Below are 23,177 nucleotides of genomic sequence, written 5' to 3'. Positions count from 1 at the left end.
TTAAAATTCTATTCTATTTTCGTGGGTTAAAAATTTTATTAAAATTCTATTCTATTTTAGCCGGGGATTTAGAATTTTTCAATTCTAATTCTACTTGCACCTTAAAATTCTAAATCTTACTCTACCCTATCCTATTTGCAGAAATATTAATTTTTTCTAAACTAAATATAAAATTCAATCATTCCAAATTTCATACATATTAATAAAATAAAAAATAAAAACTAATATTTTAAATTACTAAATTAATTAAGTAGTTTAGTAGTTGATCACTTATAGTAAGTCATTACATGAGTGAAGTTGTGGGTTTAACTCTTACATCCTTTATTATATACTTAATTTAAAATATGTATTATATATAGGGTACGAGTAGAGTAGAATAAGATATCCGTATCCTACTCTATTTGTAGGCATATCTAAACTGAGCTCTACCCTATTCGTAACAGATCAGATAGTCTACATTACTCGAACAGGTTAGATACACTCTTTTATCATTAAATTATGAAAATTTTATCATTTGACTTTCAATAAAAACTAAAACAAAGATGTAAAAATCGTATTACATGTCCACCAAAACTAAAATAATATCATTTTAACCTTCATTGGACGTCAAAACGAAAACGTCATTATTTCACACTAATTAGTGTAGCAAAAAGAAATACTAAATCATTATTCTATTTATTAAAGTTAGCACGAAAAGGGGTTAAAAAAAGACTATAACATCCGAAATCCAATCTCGATTATCACTATAATATAATTAGAATCTAAAAAATAAAATTAGTAAAACGGTACCACTATGCAGAATTATTCCGTTACTACTTACTACATAAAAATCTGATCCCCGCTTTTCTTTTCATAGTGACTAGTAAAAAGACAAAATGAAGAGGTAGATAGATGGTGAAAAGACTTTTATATATTGTAAAAAAATGGGGGTTATTCCAGCAACTATTTGCAAATATCAGAGACACAATTCACGTTTCACAGACACAGTTTTTTACTTTTTGAGGAGCATTTAAGACACCCTCATCTACCTCCTTCTATGTGCCATCATCTTCTCCAAACTTTCAAACCAAGTTAAACCAATTTTCATTAATAGTATTGCATATTCAATAAACTTTATATCTTTTGTCATTATTATTAAATTTTAAATTATAAATTTTAATTTTTAAAATAAAGTATTAGTTTAAAATATTGATAAAAAATATTAATTTGTTAGTATCTATTTTTTGAGAAAGCCTAAAGAACCAACAGATTTTGTACTTTTTAATTTATATATGACAGGAGGAACGGTGTAAGATGTAGTTATGGAGTGTATGGATACTTTACGCAATTGTAGTTCAAGAGTAAATCGGACCCACTAATTTGTGTTTAAAATAAAAAATACAAATCAGACCCTCCGATTTTCTCTCCTACACAAATCGGACTGTCCGATTTGTGTTCTTAATTTTTTTAATAAAGAAATCAGACAGCCCGTTTTTTTCACTTCATAATTCAGAAAAACCTGTCCCCATATTCATGTCTAGCACCACCCACTTCTATAACCATATACAACACACACAGCATTTACATATTCAAAAAAATGAGTCCAGATTTTGTGATTTTTATTTTTTAGCCATTAATTAATCATCAATAATATTTTTTATAGTATAAGATTGTATCTAATAATATAGAATCATTCAATTTTTTTTTGATAATTAAGTGGTGCTCAAAATTTAACAAGAGTGCTGCCCTAGCACTCCTCCTATTTTTTAATATTAATAAAACATTCTACAATATTTGGACTATGCACCATTCCTCAATTAATCATTAATATGATTAATTAGCTAGTATTTTAATCCCTCCTCAAATTCACCACAACTTTTTTTTTCTCTTTAGAAGGGGGCCCATTAATTATTCTCATATTTATTTTATTATTATATAAAAATAATGTACTACTACCATACTCTGTTGTTCATGATCTTGATAAGTCTCTGTCTTTCTCTTTCACTCTCACACTCACACAAACCTGCATTTATAGACACTTACCAGAATCACCAACATACATCATTCTTTTCTTTCATCAAATTCATTCATTCATATGATGAAGGCTCTACTATTATTTCTCTTTGCTATTTCTTCATCACTGTTTATGGAACCTTGTTATTCAAGCAGTGGATATTGGCCTCCTTCACCAGGATACTGGCCAAGTCACAAATTCAGGTCTATGAACTTTTACAAAGGATTTAGAAACCTTTGGGGTCCTCAACACCAAGCACTTGACAACAATAATGCATTAACAATTTGGCTTGATAGAACCTCAGGTTAGTTTAACTTTAATTTTAATTTGCTAAATGCATTATCTATCTACTATATAGCATTATTCAACACATTACCACATACTTATTTAATTTTTCTTTTCAGAATGCCTATAAAATTATTTTTTAAATATATTTATAAGAAATAATATACTTAAATATTTTTTTAACCACATTTAATGCATTGTTCATATATATATATATATATATATATATATATATATATATATATATATATATATATATATAAGTTACAAAAAAAATATAGATATTTTTGTAACAGTATTAAATGTACTACTAAGATTTAATTATTTTGTTAGTTCTTATAATTTTATCAAATTTTTAATTAGATCTTTATATTTTTTTTTTGTTAATTGAGTTCTTACAGTACTTTTAATTTTGTAATTAGATTCTTTTCGTATAAAAAATATTAAAATTAATAAAATATTTCTCTAAAAAAAAATATGTGATCAAAGATATAATTATATTTTTAACTGTAGATGCTTTAATTTGTGGATAAATATTCTATTAATTATAATACTTTTTACACTAACAAGGACTTAATTACAAAATTAAAAATAATATACCCAATTAAAAAAATATAAAGATCTAAATTACAAATTTAATAAAATTATATAGACGAACAGAATAATTAAAACCACTATTTAAATTGTAAATGCACAAGTATTCTCAACAAAGAAAATTATTTTCTTGGTTAATTAAATGTGTTAATAATCTATTTACTATGTATCATTGAAATGTATATCTTTTTTTTTTTTTTGGTTAACAGGGAGTGGATTCAAATCAGTTCGTCCATTTAGATCAGGTTACTTTGGTGCTTCAATTAAGCTCCACCCTGGCTACACTGCAGGAGTTATAACAGCTTTCTATGTATAATATTTTCATTATATGATCAAATTAATTAATTTGAGTTACAAAATGAACAATTTGAATTAGCTTTGTACATTATTATTAATCATGTTTATTAGCTAGCTTAATTAATTAATTATATTGCAGCTTTCTAACAATGAAGCACACCCTGGGTTCCATGATGAAGTGGACATAGAGTTTCTTGGGACCACATTTGGAAAACCTTATACTTTACAAACAAATGTTTACATAAGAGGAAGTGGGGATGGAACGATTATAGGAAGAGAGATGAAGTTCCATTTGTGGTTTGATCCTACCAAAGATTTTCATCACTATGCTATTCTTTGGTCTCCTAAAGAAATCATGTAAGTCACTGTTCCTCTTGTGACTCTTTTTCTTTTTTAAAATTATATAAAAACAATAGTTTTTTCTAAGCAAAATTAAAGTTCTTTTGTTTTGTCCTACCCTTCAAATATTCCATACTAAATTATATTGCCTTTATTATTGTTGTTTAAATGATATTTTTAAGAATTTCACTAATTTCATTTAATTTAAAATAGTAAAATTATATCTCTAGTATATTTGTTCCCCTTGTGATAGAGCTCAAACTCTAGACTACTAAAAATAAAAAAATTTTAATTAATTTAGATTGATCAAGTAGTCAGTTCACTTGTCACTTTAAGTAAGTGTCGAAAGTTTGAATTTTGTCTTTTGCATGTAATAATCTATTGGTCAGCAAATCCTTAAATGAAATTCAAATCCACACTAAATTAATTTTTATCTTGTTGAGTTAGAAAATACCGTAAATAACAAAAAAAACTTACTTATCACCAGGCCGGGGCTACATTGTAGCAAAAGGGAGCAATGACCCCCCTAATTTTAATTTTTTACATATAAATTATATGTAAATTTCAGTTTAACCTCCTTAAAATTTTATTTTAATCTTATTTTATTATATAAATATTTTTGGTCTCCTCTAATCTTTAATCTAGCTCTGCCCCTGCTTATCACACCTTATTAATACATTGATTGGAACAATGTCACGTAATTAGTTTTTTTTTTTTTTAAATATAGTCACAGTAATCTGTGAGATGGAAATAATAATGTATGTTATATTTCAACTCAATAATTGCAAGTTGCAACTTATTATTTATTTAAGTTTGAATAAGAATGTCACATCATTTTCTCTCAATTAAAATGTATTTTAAAAACCATTGCTCATTAACCAAAAAATAATGCATTGTTAGTTAATAATAGAATCACAGTGGTAATGAGAGGTATAGCATTTTTCAAGTGTCAAAACAAGATTACTGTTTTGACAATTGAGACCTATTTCAATAGAGAATATAGTAGAAACATGATAGCCACATTTCATTTTCTGCTGAAGGCTGAAGCATATGTAAGAGAAAGCATAGAAAGAATTAACCAATCAATAATATAGTGTATATATAATAATTAAGGTTGGATTCCACGTGGAATGGTTGTTCACAATTTTTTTTATAAAGTGTAATTTTTATCATACATTTTTTAAATGGAATTTAAAAAAATATGTGAAAAAATATTATATAATAAAAAGTATATTTTATAAAAAAAAAATTCGGATCCTACATGTATGTGTCATTCACATCATTGGTCCTTATTAGCAACAATATCAAGCACCACAGTGTAGGCACAATTTTAATGATATTTTAAAAGATGAAAGGGAAATAATTTCATTTGCTCTGAAATTTAGGGAAAAAGCTAGAGTCATTTGACATATTTAATCATGTTAAAACAATTTGATGAACCATCTCCGATTTAAATAAGTCTCATAAATTTAAATCTCATCTTATATATACAATAATTCATCGATTAAATCTGAAATAAACTTTGCTAATTGTATGCTGATTTTTTCTGATTAATTTGCTAATCTACTTATTTATTTTAAAACCATTCATTAAAGTTATTGTAAAATTAACTTTAGTAGCTAGCCATGTGCTACTAATTAATCCTTATTATAAGTAATTCCCATTAACAAGTTTATATATACATTTTTTTAAGATTTAATTATTCTATTGGTTTTTATCATTTTATTAAAATTTTAATTAAATTCTTATATATATTTTTTTTAATTGAGTTTTTATACCGTATTAGATTTTGTAATTAAATTACTATAGTGACAAAAACGTTAGAGTTAACGGAATATTTCGTTAAACAAAACGAATATGCCTAACATTTGACTGAATATTCCATTAATTTCAACGCTTTTGTTACTGTAGAGATTTAATTATAAAATCTGATATAGTATAAGGATCTAATTAAAAAAATATAAAAATTTAATTAAAAATTCGATAAAATTATAAAGGCTCATAGAATAATTAAACTTTTTTTAAAAAACTAACATCATTATTATTATATTAATTAAACAATAATAATGTATCAGATTCCTAGTGGATGATGTGCCAATAAGGAGGTACCCTAGAAAGAGTGCTTACACATTTCCACTAAGACCAATGTGGGTTTATGGTTCAATATGGGATGCATCATCATGGGCAACTGAAGATGGCAAGTACAAAGCTGATTATAGGTACCAACCTTTTGTTGCAAGGTACACAAATTTCAAGGCTAGTGGTTGCTCAGCCTATGCATCACGGTGGTGCCACCCAGTCTCAGCCTCACCATATAGGTCCGGTGGCTTGACCAGGCAACAATATTGGGCCATGAGGTGGGTCCAAAGACACCATATGGTTTATAACTATTGCCAAGACCCCAAAAGGGACCATAGATTAACACCTGAATGTTGGGGTTAAATTATAATTATATTATAAAGTGAATTATTTTATTAATAATTTAAGGCCCTAAGAAAACCGTTTTTTGGTGTAAAATGAGTGATTTATTATGATTTTAGTCCCTATAGAAATTTTTTTTTTTAATGTCGTTTTGGTTCAAATATTTTTAAAAAAGTAAATGGATTTGGTCCCGCGGAGGCAGGGACTAAATTATAATTTTTAATTTTGTGAGGACTGAAATTTTAGTTAAATTTTTTTTATATATATTTTTAAGAAAGCTTTTTATATTTTGTGGTGATGACTTGAGTTGGGGTCCCCTAGCTTGAAAGCAACATTGATGAAAAGTGTGGACTTTTTTTTTATTATTGTTTTTAGAAGGTAAAAAAAAGGAAAATAATGAAAAGAGAATGAGAAGCAGAGGGTCAATAATTATTATGTCAGCTGAATGGTGGCACAGTTGAGTTATGAGTGCGAATATTATAAGCACAGTCCTCATTTTGTTATGTCATATTGTTACTTTAATTATGTAATGATATTTTTCCTTCTTTTATTTTATTTTGCATTTTTTTTAATTTAGGTATGTAATTGTGCATATATATGCTAGTTACTTCATTATATTATTGTTGACTGTGTAAGTTGAATGTGAGTATGTGACCACTTTCTACCTTTTTTTTTTTCGCATGAATCTTGTATTCTTGTTCATCTTTCTATTTTTTATTTTTCTTTTGAAAATTAAATATTTTCCCTCTTCGGTTTTCACCTTACTTTATTTTCGAATATGTGAAACTAAATGCCATGGCAATAACTATAACAGAATTTAAACATTGTCAGTAGTTCTGAAACTTTTCAATTGGTTTCTTTTATTTCATTTACTCCAAGGAACCTTCAAGTGCAAAATTAAATAGAACGTGTATCCAAGTGTAACACATGCAACCCTTTTTATTGTTGGTTTATTTAAAATTTTAATTTATTCATAGTCTTAAATTTTAATTAACATTTTGGTTCATAACAATTGTAATAAGTGTAACTCTTAATAAGGGAAATTTTAGTTCTTTTTAATACAAATTTCTTTTCTTTGTGTTTATATTAGGGTGGAAACTCAGGTACAGTTGACTTCACGTGAAGTTGATACATGAGAGCCGTTAGATGATTTGACTAATTTGACTAAATTTTCATCTAACAACTTTTAGATATAAACTTCATATAAAGTCGATTTCACCCGAGCTTCCACCTTATATTAGATATGAGAAAATGTTACAGTGCAATGAATGTAAAGTTATTAGAGGAACGCGCTATGAAAGAGCTAAATAGATAGATATATATTAGATAGTAAAAATTGATTTGGGTTGGTCGAGTGATTAACTCACTCGTTCGTTTAAGTAAATGTTAGGATTTGAATTCCATATTTTGTATATGCAGTCATCCATCGGCCAAAATAATACTCTTAAAAAATAAGGTTTCAACTTTTGGTAAACCAATCTGATATAATATAAAAAAGTTATCAGATATACTCGAACATACTGGTGTTCCAGTTATTTTAACCATTAATTTTAATTAATATATATTATATGTATATTTTTTATAATTCAGATAAACGATAAAACAATTGCACCTGATAACCTCCCTTAATATATATTATTCACATGGGTGATAATTAATAATAATGTACAAAGACAAAAAGAATATGTAACTAACATACAACACAATTATTAAAGTTGCATACTATAAATTGATGAAACGTGATGGTTCCTCCAATTTAACATATATGAACTTCTTGTTGAAGAAAAAATAATTCAGAAAATAATGTAGAGGCCCCATAATGCATGAATGATCATATAAATAGGGTTGTTAGTGGGGAGCTTTTGATGAATTATTTTCAATAAAGTGAAAATGATATATGGAATGTTCTCAAAAACAAATAGATATGGTTAGCATTACAAATACAATAATCCTCCACTCTCTCCTACTTTCTTTTCATTAGGCTTCTCTACGATGTGGAAATGTTCTTACTTATGAGGTGTAAATTACATCATCATCTATCAAGTATGTGAAAAAAAATTCTAGTAAATGTTGAAATTTGAAGGAATATTTACTCAACAATTAGAGATTTAGAGATGATTACATTATTAAAAAAAAGAAAAGAATAACGACCCAAAATACTTTATCCATAAAGTTATAGTAAATGTTCTACGCACACAAAAAATTTACTCTGCATATATAAGGCCATTGTATAACACTAATAGGACTTTATCAACGACTTGCCTTTAGCAAATCCGACCTTAGCTCAGTTGGTAGAGCGGAGGACTGTAGTGGGAAATCTGCCAGTTAATCCTTAGGTCGCTGGTTCGAATCCGGCAGGTCGGATGTTTTATTTTAAATTTTATTAAAATATATCAGAAAGTTTATCTTGCATGTATTCTAAAAAATTATTTTAGACATTAAATTTTGTTCCAAAAATAAAAGTTCTGTTGTTACTTACAAAAAATATATTTATTAATTTTTTTTATCCTATTTTTAATTTAGGATATTTTGTCGATAATATCTTTTAAAAATTTTTTGTGGTCAGTTGAATCTTTTGGTTAGAGTCGGACACGCCGGGTGTGGCTTAATCCAGGCCCGACTCGAAACATAGACCGGGTTTAATTTTTAGACCATAACCCGATCCTAAATTCGATAAAATCTACACACCTTTGGGTCGGATAAAAATCGGGTAAAAACCAAATCTTTAGTATGTAAAAATCACTTAATCTCTAACCATTATTTCACAATTCACATAGTAGAATTCATTTAAAAAAATATAACAAGAACCAACCCATCTCTAAATTAAAGCATAACTATAATCAAAACTAATATTGTCTAATAACACCAAATATTTAAATTAATACAAATAACACAATATTATGCATTAGTATAAAGTCTTATGCATTTTAAACATAAAACATTAACTTATAATCTTATAATGACTAATAACAAAAAATATTAAGGTTTACAATATTTAAATTCCACATAAGAATAGCCATCATCTATCACTAATAACACAAAATATTAATTGTGTATGATGACCAGGCCTAGTTCGGGTGGCCCGACCTATGGTCCGGACCCGACCCAAAATAATGACCGGATATATTGTTAAGACCCTTACCCAATCCTAAATCCAATGAAATCACACTAAATTAGCCCCTAAAATATCCGGAACCGGGCCGGGCAATGTACACCCCCACTTTTGGCACCAAATTGGTAATTAACTTGTAATATTTTGTAAACCAAAAAAAAAACTTGTAATATTTTCCAGTCTATAATTTTTCTACCTTGTAACGATATTGTTTTTATTCTGCAGAAAAAGTCTTGGTCAAGGTTTTCATTCTCTTTTTTTAGTTGGTTTTGGACACATCCTTGTTTTATTTTTGGTATCACAACCTCTTCTCGTGCAGATTATTTTTTTTTTGGGGCCAAGCTCAAAGGACAAAACGGCCCAAACTGAGATTCTGGAATTACCAAATTGCCACCTACCTTGTCCTTGTTGAATCTCTACGCTACTTGGTTTTCGGTTTTCTTTTGTCAGCTTTGAGCTCCCAAAACATTCATTCACCGCAAACATGGTAATTCTCCCCTCACTCAATCGCTCTATTCATGCTTCTGTTTTCTTCAATTATGATTTTATTTATTTTTTGTTTTATTCTGAATTTAATAATTGAATTGAATGCTGAGTAATTCTCATAATATTTGTTTGTAGGTTTGCTTGGCTTGTTTGTTGCCCCTGTTCCTCGTTCCCATCGTCAACATCCTCCCTCTCCTCTTCGATTTTATCATGGTAAGTTCTTCTGTTTCGTAATGTATCCTACCGAATCGGATCAGAATTTCTGATTACTTTAGATTCTGTGAGCATAGCCAAAATAATTCAGATTTTCATTCTTATGGATTTATGGTTGGTTACTCTTCTGAACAAATTGAAATCCATGAATATTTGTTAGTTTGGAATTTCAACTAAAATGTAGTAACTATTATCTCAATTTCACCTTTACTTTAGTGATCTGAAGTAACTCGTGGTAGTTATTTTACAATTTAGTAAGCAAAATTCTTTTCTATGCTGGTGAATTTTTTTTTGTTTAATTAATTCATGTGTACTAAAGCCTTAAAACATAGTAATTTTTAAGCTTTATATATTTGTGTTGTTTTTGTAATTGATTCTAACATTGATGCTTATGGCTATTTTTTTTTTCAAAAGGGGAAAGTCTATAGGCTTTTTGGCTGGGAGTATAGGAAACCAGAGAGGGCTCCTGCAGCATGTCCATACAAGCCTGCAGCCAAGAGGGATACTGCTAAAGTAAGCGATGATGAATGAATTTTATGATTATTATTATTACAACTGGTTTATGATATATTGCTATGCAATAGGATATTGTTTGAACTTTGAATTTGCCCTTGTTATTGTTTAACTTCAGGTGTGAACTTCAACTTATCTGTTGTTAACAACCATGGGGACTGGGGGGTTTGATTCTTTTACAAAATTAAGAGTGAAGAAGCTATCTTTGTTTCCTTTTTCATTTTCCTTTGGGGTGTATAATTGGCATATCATTAGTTAACCTTAATTGATCCTAGGACCTTTATCACCTAGGGTTACGGTGTAGTAGTAGAGGCACTCTACGGCAATGGGGAAAATCTAGGTTCTACTTGTGGAGAGAATGTTTAATTGTGCTCGAAAAGGATTAGTTCCAGGGGAAAAAAAACCTAGGACCGATTGCAAACAATCCTGCTGCTTGAGCTCAACGAGGTAGTGGTTAGAAATAGAACCCAACGTGAGTTTGCTCATCTAGTTTACTTAATGCTCAAACTTCACTATGACTCGTTGTAGATTCCTTGATTATTTTATTAGCAACTCACTTGTAAATATTTTTTTTATGAACATCTAATGAGTTGTGGGGGCATTCCATGAAATTGAAGTGGCGCAAACTTTCTCCAAACCAAAATTTTAAGTGTATCATAATGAGAAATCCCATTTTAATTATAATGATAGAGAATTTGTGCTCATTTTTAAGGTAAATTCTTTGAATTTCTAGTAGCATAGTTGTCCATGATTTCATCCTGGTTGTAAGAGAGAATTAACACTTTGTTTACAGGAAATAGCCAATGGTGTATTGGATCATGAACCCCATTAATCTCCTCAGTGTCTCTTTAGTAACTTGGATACATAATGTTATGGAAAGCTGTTGAACAAAATGATATTTTGTATTCTACTTTCAAGCTTATCTCTTACAGCTTATAACAGGAGTTTAGAATTTAGATTTGGTATTGGTTCTGAATCTTGTTGCCTAGCATATGCATGGCACTATCTTTGATTTGTGATTTGTTCTGGATCTGCCACCAACAATATGATATGCAATAAGGAAAAGTGGAAAACCTAATCCTTATGAATAAACAGGGTGATTGATGTGAAATTCCTGGAGTGATATCCAATTAAGTCAGAAGCAATCTGTATAAAGAGTATCCACACTCACTCATTCTTAATGTTTTACATACTTATCAAACATTTTAAGAGAAAACGAGTGATTGTAAACGCTCATGGAAGATGGAACACACATCAGAGGTGTTGCATTATGCATGCGCTGTATTATGTTTGTATTTTTGTGTGAATGCTTCAACTTCATAAACTTTATGAATAATTTTTACTCCAAACCTTAATGTTATGGCAGGTTGAGGCAGATACTGAACCAGCTCAATTAGAACCTATTAAACCTGCAAGTGTAGATGTCAAGCAGGATTAACGTCCATTGTTATCAGTATCAACAATATGTGGTTGCAATGCTCCCAACTTTTACTAACTAGGAAAAGATCAAAATGACATCAAATACAATGCTGTCTGTATAATTTAAAATGATGCATGAGAACTGACTAGAAATGTTCAATATGTTATTCTGTAATTTACAGGCGAATATGCTTAAAGTTAAGTCACCACGACTTCATTTCCTAAGGTTATTATGTTTTATAACGTAAATCATTTTGATCTACATTCTGTAAGTGAGAGATAAAAATAGAAAAAACAATGCTATATTATATAGATAATATCGTGCCTTGATCGATCATTTTAATAGAATGCATAAGGAAATCAGTTGTAGGCTTCGCAATCCACTGTGGGTAGGGTGCTGGTTGAGCATCAACTCTACCCGCACGGCCGCACCCTCCATAATATATGTTTAAAAATGATATATATAGGAGTCGAACCAAAGACTTAAAACATATGCATAAAATTCCTGACCACTGAACCAAATTTATTAATTAGTAAACTTTACTTATTAGTTTTATCAAATAACAACAACAACAAAGCCTTGTCCCACTAAGTGGGGTCGGCTACATGAATCAAACGACGTCATTGTGCTCTATCATGTATCATGTCTACAGAGAGACTGTTTACATGTAGATCTCGTTTGACCACCTCATGGATGGTCTTCTTAGGTCTTCCTCTGCCTTTCGCCTTTTGTCCATCTTCCATCTCATCCACCCTCCTGACTGGATGTTCTATCAGTCTTCTTCTCACATGTCCAAACCACCTGAGACGCGATTCAACCATCTTTTCCACAATGGGTGCTACTCCAACTCTCTCCCTTATATCTTCATTCCTTATTTTATCCAATCGCGTATGACCACTCATCCATATCAACATCTTCATCTCTGCCACACTCAGCTTATGTTCGTGCTCCCCTTTAGCCGCCCAACACTCCGTACCATACAGCATAGCCGGTCTTATAGCGGTGCGATAGAATTTACCTTTAAGTTTTAAAGGCACTTTTTTGTCGCATATAAAACCAGATGCACTCCGCCATTTTGACCAACCTGCTTGGATCCTATGATTTACATCCTGTTCAATTTCTCCATTATCCTGTATGATGCACCCAAGATACTTAAAACTTATTAACTTTTCGTAGGATGTTTTCTCCAATCTTCACCTCTATATTGGGGTTTTCCCTTCTCAGACTGAACTTACATTCCATATATTCCGTCTTGCTACGGCTTATGCGCAGACCATACACTTTTAAAGCTTCTCTCCATAACTCCAACTTCTTATTTAGGTCTTCTCTTGACTCTCTCATAAGGACGATATCATCGGCAAAAAGCATGCACCATGGCACAGGCTCTTGGATGTGCTCTGTGAGTACTTCCAAGACTAATGTGAAAAGGTATGGACTTACGGATGATCCCTGGTGTAATCCTATACCAATAGGAAATTCCTCTGTCGCACCACCTTGAGTCTTCACACTAGTTGTGGCCCCGTCATACATGTCTTTAATTGCCCGAATATATGCGATCCTTACTCTCCTCTTTTCTAAAACCTTCCATAAGACCTCCCTTGGTACCCTATCATACACTTTTTCCAAATCAATAAACACCATATGTAGATCCCTTTTATTACTACGATACCTCTCCATCATCCTTCTTAATAGATATATCGCTTCAGTGGTAGATCTGCCTGGCATAAATCCAAATTGGTTCTCTGTTACTTGTGTCTCTTTTCTCAACCTCCGTTCTATCACCTTTTCCCATAACTTCATAGTATGACTCATAAGCTTAATCCCTCTATAGTTTTCGCAACTTTGTATATCCCCCTTATTCTTGTAGATAGGTACCAAGGTGCTCTTTCTCCACTCATCAGGCATCTTCTTTGACCCTAAAATCTCATTAAAAAGCTTGGTTAACCAGTTGATGCCTTTTTCTCCAAGACCCTTCCAAATCTCAATCGGGATATTATCAGGTCCTACTGCCCTGTCATTTTTCATCTGCTTTAGAGCTTCTTTTACCTCGAAGTCTCGAATCCTTCGATAGTAGTCAAAGTTTTGATCTTCTTCCCTTGTACATAATCGACCAAGGCTCGGAAGAGTCTTCTGTCTCTCTAAATAACTCGTAGAAGTAGCTCTTCCACCTTTCATTAATCTTCTCCTCTTGAGCCAACACCTCTCCATCCTTATCCTTTATGCACTTAACCTGATCCAAATCTCTCGTTCTTCTTTCCCGACTCTTTGCGATTCTATATATACCTTTTTCTCCTTCTTTCGTGCCCAAAGATTGGTAGAGACCCTCATATGCTCTTGTTCTTACTTCACTTACAGCCACTTTTGTCTCTTTCTTAGCCGTCTTATATTTTTCCCAGTTATCTGCATTGCGGCATAAAGACCACTCTTTAAAGCATTCCCTTTTTATCTTTATCTTTTCTTGTATACTCGCATTCCACCACCAGGACTCCTTCTCTCTTGGTCCTATTCCTTTAGATTCACAAAAACTTTCTTTCGCTGTTCTTCTAATAACTTCTGCCATCTCCCTCCACATCTCTTCCGCGCTTCCATTCCCATCCCACTTTGCCTCTTTTCCTACCCGTCTTAGGAAGCTTTTTTGTTCCTCACCTTTCATCCGCCACCACCTCGTCCTTGGGTTCTTCGTATGATGTCTTTTTCTCAACTTTTGTTCAACGCGAAAATCCATGACGAGCACCCTATGTTGTGTTGTCAAACTCTCTCCCAGAATAATTTTACAGTTAATGCAAAATTTCCGGTTGACTCTCCTCAACAAGAAGAAGTCGATTTGAGAGCTTGTCATGCCACTCTTATAGGTTATAAGATGTTCGTCTCTCTTTTTAAAACATGTATTTGCGATGAGAAGATCAAAGGTTGAGGAAAAGTCCAAAATAGTTTTACCCTCGGCATTGATCACCCCGAAACCATGGTCTCCGTGAATACTCCCATATCCAGTCACTTCTCTCCCAACATGGCCATTTAAATCTCCTCCTAAAAAAATCTTGTCTCCCAAAGGTATGCCTTGAACCAATCCTCCCAAAACCTAATCTTGTATTGTTCGTCTGAACCCACTTGCGGTGCATAGGCGCTAATCACATGGAAAGCACCTCCCTCCACCACAAGTTTGATAAAGATGATCCGATCTCCCACCCTCTTAACATCCACTACGTCCTTCTTCCACTGTTTATCCACAATTATTCCAACCCCATTCCTATTATTCACTTTTCATGTATACCAAAGTTTGAAACCAGAAGTATCCAACTCCCTAGCCTTTGCACCAACCCATTTCGTTTTTTGTAGGCACATAATGTTAATCTTCCTCCTTGTCATGGTGTCTACCACCTCCATGGATTTTCCTGTTAGAGTGCCTATGTTCCATGTCCCAAATCTCAACCTTCTGTCGTTTCGACCTTTACCTTTTACTTTGTGAACTAGCTTATTTACCCTCGTCTGTTCACGAAAACGCGAGAACCCTTGCTCATTTAACACTACATCTGGGCACCGATGCAGCGGCTCTTGCTTTGACACCGTACTCGACCCATACGGCGCGTTGCTTCCGGGCAACGACTTAGCTTTAGCGCAATAATGTCTTTGATTCATGTCATGGGGGTTTGGCTATAATTTTATGTTGGTTGCCAAAGACCTAACACAACCCTCCTCCTTTATCCGGGCTTGGGACCGGCTATGTACCGCTAGTGTAACATAGGCGGAGTTTATTAGTTTTATCAGATATTTACGAAAAAGGAGAGATTAATTCAAAAGCAACCTTCAGTCAAATAAACGGCGTCGTTGTACGTTTAGGATTCAAATAAAGAAAAAAGCAGCCTTCACTTCAGTCCTTCACTTTCTCTCTCTTCGAACCGTGGAAGCCTTTGCACACTAAGCCCTAGCCCCTTCGTCGAACAGCTTCATCTTCGTCTGACTCACCGTCGTCGTCTTCGTCTGCACTCTGGGTGTTTGTCGTCTTCGCTTGTCTTCTGCTCGCCGTCGTCCTCGTCTTTCCTCTGCTCGCGCCGTCGTCTTAGTCTGGTCAACGAAGGTCAGCACTGCGTGCTCACTGCTCTCTGTTCTGGTGATTCTGCTCGCCGCCTCAAATCGAAGGTCAGTGCTTGCTCATTTGATTTTCATTTTTTTAATTTTGTTAATGCTTTGTTTAGTATTCTGTTGTGTTGCTGTTTTGTGTGTGGGTTGTGATTATTTCGTCAATCTTCTTCCTTATTCTACACGGTTTAAAATAAAAGGAAATTATGTTAATTGAATATAATTGATACACTAAGAAACAACAAAGTTTCAAATTTCAACCTACTTTGAACCTTAATTAAAGTGGAAAAGAACAAAGCAAGAAGATATATATACGTAATGGCTTGAAGGAGCCTACTCTGTGAATATTTTAAAAGTAATGATTCAGTTGTGGTTGATCGCATTAATGAAATTTTTTTAAAGGGAATGAGAAAAATTAAGTGTTAGGCCTCCCATGTTTAAACCCCCTTTAAAGTTAAATCGATCTTTTCTTTTTCCCAACTATAATCCACAATCGAAGTCGTTTTTGGAATTGAAAACAGATAATCTCTATTAAAAGTGTTTAAACAATTTCTTTGTTTAATTCTCTAATCAAGCAACCCACTACAAATATAAATGTTCATAGGCGGTGGAAGAAACCCTCAACTTTTTTGCTGTCAGTCTTTGTTATTTTTATCTCCGTTATAACAATTTTATTGAGACACCGAACTAAAAATAGCATTAGCAAGTAGCAACACTCAGGATCTAACTTTCAAGCACTCAGAGAAAGTTTTTTATTTTTATTGTTTTTAGTTATTATAAAATATCAACATTGGGCCACTGATTTTAATATTTTCTCCTCAATATTGGGCTTTATCCAAAACGCTAAAGCCCAAAAAGATTAAAATAGTGTTGGACCCTGAACGGTAAATAAACGAAAGACTAGAGTAGGCTAAGCTGAAGGGAGCACTACAAAAACCCTAGCTCCTTCCTCACAGCCTCTGATCTCAGTGCAGCACACAAAAACCCTAATCTCTCTCAGAGCGACTTCGCATTCCACTTTCAGCAGGTTCGTCCCCTCTCAATTCTCTACGTTAATGTCTATTCACTTCGCTCTCCGTGTTTCCTTCAATCTTCTGCGATTTCCAGATCTATTGTTTGTTGATTTTCATTTCTTGTTTCGGCTTCATTTCTTTTCTGTCACTCTTTTGATTCATCCGTGTTATTCCTATTGTATCTCGTGATCTGATTAGCTTGTATTAAGCATGTTGTGTGGAAAATTGGATTATCATTTTTAAAAAAACATTGGAAGTTCTCTGTTCTTAGTATGAATTTGATGTAAATGGATTTTCATTGTTAAAAAATATTGGAAGGACCTAATTTTTTGAAACACTGAAAATTTAACTTTTGAGTTGGAGCTGAAATGTGTCAGTATAATAAATGAAACTAATGAATTCTTTGTTGGATTTTAATTATAACTGAGATTTTTATTTTGAATGAATGGCAGAAATGGGTGAGGAGGTGAAAGCAATTATTCCCGAGTCTGTGCTTAAAAAGCAGAAGAGGGAGGAGGAATGGGCCTTGAAGAAAAAGGAGGAGCTTAATGCTGCAAAGAAGAAGAGAGCAGAGAGCCGAAAGCTCATTTACAGCAGGGCAAAGCAATATGCAAAGGAATACCAGGAGCAGGTTGCATTTCACCTTAATCTATTTCCCTTTTTCTCTGTTTTAATGTTTGTTTCTGTTTCCTTTATTGCGCTTTGCAATTTTCTCCGCCACCTTGACCCGCTTTTACATTACAGGAAAAGGAGCTGATCCAATTGAAGCGGGAAGCAAAGCTGAAAGGTGGATTCTATGTTGATCCAGAGGCTAAGCTCCTGTTTATCATCCGCATCCGTGGGTATGTATTGTTTCCTTTGTTACTCCATATTTATGCTATTTATACTGTGTCCCAAGTTTTAACCAATTCTGTAATCTGGGTATTCTTACTTGTTCGAGCTGTGTTTTTTCAGTATCAATGCCATGGATCCCAAGTCAAGAAAGATCTTGCAGTTGTTGAGGTTGAGACAGGTACTGCTTATAATCATTGAATGTTGAGCTTATTGTGTTATTTCTTGTGTGGGCGTTATTATGGTTTACTTGGTGTTAGTAGTACAGTTCATGACTGTTGTTTTATAACCATGTTTAATGTGATGATTATTAGGTGCTTCAACTTGAATTAAAGTCCCTGTTATAGGTTTATTAAACACTATTCAATTTATGTTAGAACAGGCAGATTTTTGTTTGTTGTTGAGTCACAAAAAAAGGGGAGTCGACACATCTGCTCTCATATTCTTGATCCTCTCTCTGTCACTTGTTTTGTTCCCCAAGGAGTGTTAATGTTTTTGTTCTTTGGCTTTATTTGTGTTTTCACTGCATTTGCCCAAAAAGTCTTGAGGCTATATAGTGTCATGGAAGTTTGACAAGTTAGTCAATTAAGAAAATATGTAATGTTTTTGGTACTTGTTTGTAATACTCTCTGTTTGAAATCTTGCTATTTACACTGTAAAGTACCCATACTAATGTTTAACCCCCTTGCCTCTGTTTTCTTTTTTGCAAAAGATCTTCAATGGTGTGTTCTTAAAAGTCAACAAGGCCACAGTGAACATGCTTCACAGGGTTGAGCCATATGTGACCTATGGGTATGTAGACTTGTGCTGTCATACCTTTTTGAATGTGATGAATCCCTTATTTTTTGGTCTAAACGTAACAATTCCTCTCCTTTTGTAGATACCCAAATCTGAAAAGTGTAAAAGAGCTTATTTACAAGAGGGGCTTTGGTAAGTTGAACAAGCAGAGAATTGCCCTAACCGACAACTCAATCATTGAGAAGGTCTGTAATATTATTTTTAGCATTAGAGTATACAATTCAAATACATTCTATTTACTCACTGTTTTCCTTGGATGACGCATCAGGCACTGGGCCAACATGGAATCATCTGCATTGAAGATCTTATCCATGAGATCATAACAGTTGGACCCCATTTCAAGGAAGCAAACAACTTCCTTTGGCCATTTAAGCTCAAGGCTCCATTGGGTGGCTTGAAGAAGAAGAGGAACCACTATGTTGAAGGAGGAGATGCCGGAAACAGGGAGAACTACATCAATGAGCTTATCAGGAGAATGAATTAGGCTGTGGGATTCTGTTCCAAGCATAGTGGATTCGGTCTTTATTGGCTTTTTTTAGATCAAGGTTTATTTTGGAAGTAGTACATTTCTGACATTGATAAAATCTTTAAGGTTTATTTTGTTTTTCTTTTTACAAAACAGTTTGTTGAGTTGTCCTTTAAACATCGGGTATTATCGGTTTATATGTTTTTTTAATCCCGCATTTACTATTGCCGAGGTCTTTTGACAGGTCAATTACATTTCTTCTTTGTGAATTGAATTGACTCTTTCCTAACTGATGACTTGATATATAAATATAATACAATTTAAAGGTCAGAATGGGAATGTGGACAATTTGATTGTTGATGTAGCGCCATCAACTGAAGTTTATTTCCGGAATAATTCTGGTAGTTTGGACATTGATTCGACTAAAAGTTTAGATGAATGTACTTCCACCCCTGTAGAATCCCCTGCAAATCCAATGATGGATAATGGCATTAGTGAGCTGACAGATCACTACATTGAAGTGGTCGACCCTGTAGAGGAGGGTTATTTCTACAACACTGAAGTGGCTGTTGCAGATAATGATTTCAATAGTTCAAGGGAAGGCTTTCTGCTAACTTCAGTAATCAAAGTTCCATCATGCCTTTAGAAATTTCTGGTGAACAACCATTTGGGTCAGAGTATTCTGAAAAGTTGGAGAGTGAGCATAGTTTAGTGGGAAAAACAGTTGGAGACATAAACTTACCCTCCCCAGTTCTTTCCATGGAAAACCATTACAGTAGTTCATTTAATGATTCCGAGACTGTTGACGCTGAAGAGTACACGTGTGAATTAGAAGCTTTAGATGACAGCAATAACAATACTGCTGAAGATGTTCTCTCATTCTTTGAAGTTTCCACTATGGAAAACCCATCTGTTGAGAACCAAGGTGATTCAGCTCATTCTGCTGGGAGCAGTTCCATAAATGTAGACTCTTTGGCCAACTTGTCTTTGGAGGAAAAGGCTGCAAATTTTATTCAGAATGGAGATTTAGATCCAGTTGAAGGTAATTCTAATATGTAGGTTATATCTTGGTCATCAGTGTGAGTTTATATTGGACCAATTAATTTGAAGAATCATTTCTATCTTCAGAACAAATTTTATGAACAATATTCTTTTGTTGAATTTGGACAACATGTGAGTCTTCTTGTTGATATGCCTCTAGGTATCCTTCCACCTGAAGACAATAATTCCATGGCACATAAAGGGAGCTCATTGACATCCCAGCATGTTGTTCCATCTGAAACATCGAATCAGCTCTTTGGGTTAGTATATGGATGCTCATTGCCAACTAGGATTGTGGGAAGTTAACTGGCTTTTACCTTTTATTTAATCCCTTTTGTTCCCTTGCATGCAATTATACATAGGGATGAGCAGATGCAGCATGTGGATCTAACTACAAATTCTGATGAAGATTTGGATGCTGAGGTCTTTTTGCTCCTACAGTGTTTATGAATTCTTTATTGATTGCCAGCCTTTTGTAGTCTCACTTGTTTTCTTCCATATGTTTGCCACACAGGTTTCAAACGTGCCAAATCAAAGCGAGATAAACTATCTCAAGTTCATGCTGGTAGTAATTGTAAACTTGTTTTATAGTTTACATTTGTGTATATATGTCTTGGGAGTTCTTCCTCCCCCCCCCCCCAAAAAAAAAGTATGCTTAAGAATAGTTGTAGCTATAACTTACCATGTTATTTTTTTCTTTTCGTTTTCCATTTCATAGTATCAGAAGGAGTTGGAGCTGTCTCGGCTGAAGGAACAGATCCAGAAGGAAAAGGTAGATGAGCTATTTCCGAGAACCATGCTAAAAGATATGTTTTTCTCTTTTAAGTTTGGATCAAGCTTGTTCTTTGGCTGCGCTTCTGTTACTATCACATTTGAAGTATTATTATTATTTTCTTCTAGCAAAAAAAAAGTTGTTTCTTAATGGTTTGAAATTAAGTTTACATCAGGCCAAGTTGTGTATCTCAAATCTGACAACATTCTAGATTCTACTTCTTGTTTTGTTGAAGTACTAACAAGATCTTAGCTTGCTAAGCAGCTGAACAATGTGTGGAACTTATTATCATATGGATGTAAAACAAATCATGTTTCCCAGATCTACTTTTTAAGTGGAAGGGAAATATTGATAATACAAGTGATTTCTAGATTTCTGCACCACTCTCTTCAATTTTTAGGAGTTACTGTATCCATTACTCACTCAGCAGTCAGCAGCATGTTACTTTTGCTTTCAGCTTGCTTTGTCTGTCCTACAAACCAAGGCAGAGGCAGAAATTGACAAAGTTAGAAGCTAGCGATAGCCGATAGGAACTCCTTAATTACATATTTAAATCACTAATCAGGAGAATGGTATTAGGAGAATTATCTCTTTTTTTCTCCCATAGTATCTCCTAGTCTAATAGGGCAAGAATTAATCCATCATAAGGCGAGATAGGGCAAGAATTAATCCATCATAAAGCGAGATTCCTTTGTTGCAGGCATAATTAAGAGTACAAGACCGTAACCATAAAGCTAGTTGGAAAGTTGGCACAAAATAGGATTCAATCTCTCAATACTTATTTAAGCGGGCTAATGAATTAATCACTAGATGAATTCAAATTGGTTAGGAGAGTTATCTCTTTTTTTTTTTGTATTAAAAAGGGGAAGAGCTATCTCTTAATATTATTCTTTTTTTTTTTAATTGGGTCGTATGTGTATGAGGATATTGATTGTTGAGAAACAGAGTAGAAATATTTTTGAACATTTTCACTCTAAAAGACTTCTATTTGGACTCAAAATTTACACCCTCAAGGGACAAGAGTATCTAAGCCTAACAAGTTATCCCAACCCAAAAAATTGCCCATTTTCTGGCGTAAACCAATACCTATGCACTTTAGTGCAATAAATTAAACTGTCCCAAAAAAAAAACTGTCCAAAAGGTGCCCAAGAAATGTTAAAAAAATAAAGCATGTGTAGGAACTCCCCACCCCAACAAATATCATGAGAATCTATGGAAGTGATTTCATGGGACCCTTCTTAACGTTACTTGAATTTAAGGTCATCATCATGACCACATCGTTTATAGAAAAATGAAAATCATCCCTCTCCTCCTTGTCCATCTGTAAAGATCAAAAGTAAAGCCAAGTTTCTGGAAAATGACTTCAATTCAAAGCATTTGTGGCTCCAACGCTCCCCTACTTGTGATTAATTAATTTAAAGTCATGACATCATTTCATGGTGTTTCTATAAGCCTATGTAGAAGAATCACTTACACCCATTTAAATAACTATCCTATAATTAACTAATTTACAGAATATTCTAAAGTTCGTGTACATTTCATAACAAGTAGGAGTTTTTTTTTTCTCATGGGGTGGAATATTCTAATGAATCCTTTGCAACCAATATACAATAATCAAATAAAGTTAATTTTTTTGGTCTTTGGATTTGGTTTGTTTACTTGGCTACCAAGGAATGAGATTATACAAAAATAATAAATAAATGGCTGCTATATAATTTATTAGATAAGTTACAAAAATATATATTCAATAAGATTAATGGTATTGTGACTATTAAGTCCATCTATTCATGTCTCTTAACCTACTCTTAACAAGATGATAAATCTTGCTTCTGTGTATTTCAAAGTCAATTAAATGCACTATTGACTTGAAGGATTCATGTTGAGGTAGTTGGTGACAGAAGCAAAAAAGGAGGAGTAGGAGTATTTGGATCAAACATACAAGTCACTAACCCACCAAGCCATGGTAGTGGAGTCTATATATGAAGAAGAAAATTGATGAAAGGCCTTTAATTTCAAAACTATTTGATGTTGGTCATACATAATTACATACCAAAATTTTTAGTAGTGCAGAGGTAAATAATTACATATCTGTTTGGTTCACACTTTAGAAAGTGTAAAAGTCGTTTTCTTATGGAAACAACCATTTTTTTTATAAATATATTTTTTTTCCACAAGGATATAATATATTTTTTTATTTTGAAATATCTTCAAAGCTTTGCTATCTATACGTCATTTTAAGATGTGTCATAAAATTATTTTTCTTACAAACTTAAATTGATAGAAAAGAAAAATACATGAATTATTGTATCTTTAATATAATTTTTATGCAAAATTTTATTTTAAATTTTGTGTAAATTTATAGGTATTTTTTCTCTTTTTTATTTATCTTGTACTAAAGTGTTTTTTTTATTTTAAAATCAATATAAATTGAATTAGGCACTTTTGATCATAAAAATTTTGATATTATATCATAAAAAAAATTAAAATAATACGAAAAGATACATAA

The 23,177-nt window shown here is 32.8% G+C and overlaps 4 protein-coding genes and 1 non-coding gene across 6 annotated transcripts; all 5 read left to right on the top strand.

Annotated features, from left to right (window-relative positions):
* Nucleotides 1-1,945: 1,945 nt before the first annotated feature.
* On the top strand, nt 1,946-6,603 carry LOC112759957 (probable xyloglucan endotransglucosylase/hydrolase protein 32). Its single transcript, XM_025808080.3, has 4 exons — nt 1,946-2,297; nt 3,082-3,182; nt 3,309-3,526; nt 5,584-6,603. The coding sequence occupies exons 1-4, from the start codon at nt 2,075-2,077 to the stop codon at nt 5,948-5,950; spliced, it is 909 nt and encodes a 302-aa protein (XP_025663865.1). The 5' UTR covers nt 1,946-2,074; the 3' UTR covers nt 5,951-6,603.
* A 1,599-nt stretch (nt 6,604-8,202) lies between these two features.
* Nucleotides 8,203-8,293, top strand: TRNAY-GUA (transfer RNA tyrosine (anticodon GUA)). Its single transcript is given in 2 exon segments — nt 8,203-8,239; nt 8,258-8,293. It is a non-coding gene; the product is annotated as a tRNA-Tyr (tRNA).
* A 1,010-nt stretch (nt 8,294-9,303) lies between these two features.
* Nucleotides 9,304-11,897, top strand: LOC112759941 (uncharacterized). Its single transcript, XM_025808079.3, has 4 exons — nt 9,304-9,528; nt 9,663-9,740; nt 10,155-10,253; nt 11,620-11,897. The coding sequence occupies exons 1-4, from the start codon at nt 9,526-9,528 to the stop codon at nt 11,689-11,691; spliced, it is 252 nt and encodes an 83-aa protein (XP_025663864.1). The 5' UTR covers nt 9,304-9,525; the 3' UTR covers nt 11,692-11,897.
* A 4,546-nt stretch (nt 11,898-16,443) lies between these two features.
* On the top strand, nt 16,444-19,188 carry LOC112759914 (large ribosomal subunit protein uL30w). Of its 2 annotated transcripts, XM_025808078.3 has the most exons (7): nt 16,444-16,777; nt 17,216-17,394; nt 17,508-17,605; nt 17,718-17,775; nt 18,307-18,386; nt 18,475-18,577; nt 18,661-19,188. In XM_025808078.3, the coding sequence occupies exons 2-7, from the start codon at nt 17,218-17,220 to the stop codon at nt 18,874-18,876; spliced, it is 732 nt and encodes a 243-aa protein (XP_025663863.1). In that variant the 5' UTR covers nt 16,444-16,777; nt 17,216-17,217; the 3' UTR covers nt 18,877-19,188. The 2 variants fall into 2 exon arrangements, with proteins under 2 accessions (XP_025663863.1, XP_025663862.1); XM_025808077.3 differs by lacking the exon at nt 16,444-16,777 and having other exon boundaries at nt 17,209-17,394.
* A 149-nt stretch (nt 19,189-19,337) lies between these two features.
* Nucleotides 19,338-21,051, top strand: LOC112759898 (uncharacterized). Its single transcript, XM_025808076.3, has 5 exons — nt 19,338-19,900; nt 20,060-20,159; nt 20,262-20,322; nt 20,414-20,464; nt 20,618-21,051. Exons 1-5 carry the CDS (start codon nt 19,495-19,497, stop codon nt 20,819-20,821), a joined length of 822 nt encoding a protein of 273 aa, XP_025663861.1. The 5' UTR covers nt 19,338-19,494; the 3' UTR covers nt 20,822-21,051.
* The last annotated feature ends 2,126 nt before the right edge of the window (nt 21,052-23,177 follow it).

Source organism: Arachis hypogaea, chromosome 2, assembly GCF_003086295.3.
Source record: "Arachis hypogaea cultivar Tifrunner chromosome 2, arahy.Tifrunner.gnm2.J5K5, whole genome shotgun sequence".
Taxonomy (NCBI): domain Eukaryota; kingdom Viridiplantae; phylum Streptophyta; class Magnoliopsida; order Fabales; family Fabaceae; genus Arachis; species Arachis hypogaea.
Note: the sequence above shows the minus strand (reverse complement) of the source record. Positions and strands in the feature narration are given on the sequence as shown.

Bases quoted from the DNA above. Each gene is read 5' to 3' on its own strand.
- LOC112759957 (XM_025808080.3), top strand. From the start codon at position 2,075: ATGATGAAGGCTCTACTATTATTTCTCTTTGCTATTTCTTCATCACTG. The intron at 2,298-3,081 runs GTTAGTTTAACT...TTTGGTTAACAG, and splicing joins TTGGCTTGATAGAACCTCAG to GGAGTGGATTCAAATCAGTT. The intron at 3,527-5,583 runs GTAAGTCACTGT...ATAATGTATCAG, and splicing joins TGGTCTCCTAAAGAAATCAT to ATTCCTAGTGGATGATGTGC.
- LOC112759914 (XM_025808077.3), top strand. From the start codon at position 17,209: ATGGCAGAAATGGGTGAGGAGGTGAAAGCAATTATTCCCGAGTCTGTG. The intron at 17,395-17,507 runs GTTGCATTTCAC...TTTACATTACAG, and splicing joins CAAAGGAATACCAGGAGCAG to GAAAAGGAGCTGATCCAATT. The intron at 18,387-18,474 runs GTATGTAGACTT...CTCCTTTTGTAG, and splicing joins GAGCCATATGTGACCTATGG to ATACCCAAATCTGAAAAGTG.
- LOC112759898 (XM_025808076.3), top strand. From the start codon at position 19,495: ATGCCTTTAGAAATTTCTGGTGAACAACCATTTGGGTCAGAGTATTCT. The intron at 20,160-20,261 runs GTTAGTATATGG...AATTATACATAG, and splicing joins ACATCGAATCAGCTCTTTGG to GGATGAGCAGATGCAGCATG. The intron at 20,323-20,413 runs GTCTTTTTGCTC...TTTGCCACACAG, and splicing joins ATGAAGATTTGGATGCTGAG to GTTTCAAACGTGCCAAATCA.
- LOC112759941 (XM_025808079.3), top strand. The intron at 9,741-10,154 runs GTAAGTTCTTCT...TTTTTTCAAAAG, and splicing joins TCCTCTTCGATTTTATCATG to GGGAAAGTCTATAGGCTTTT. The intron at 10,254-11,619 runs GTAAGCGATGAT...ATGTTATGGCAG, and splicing joins CCAAGAGGGATACTGCTAAA to GTTGAGGCAGATACTGAACC.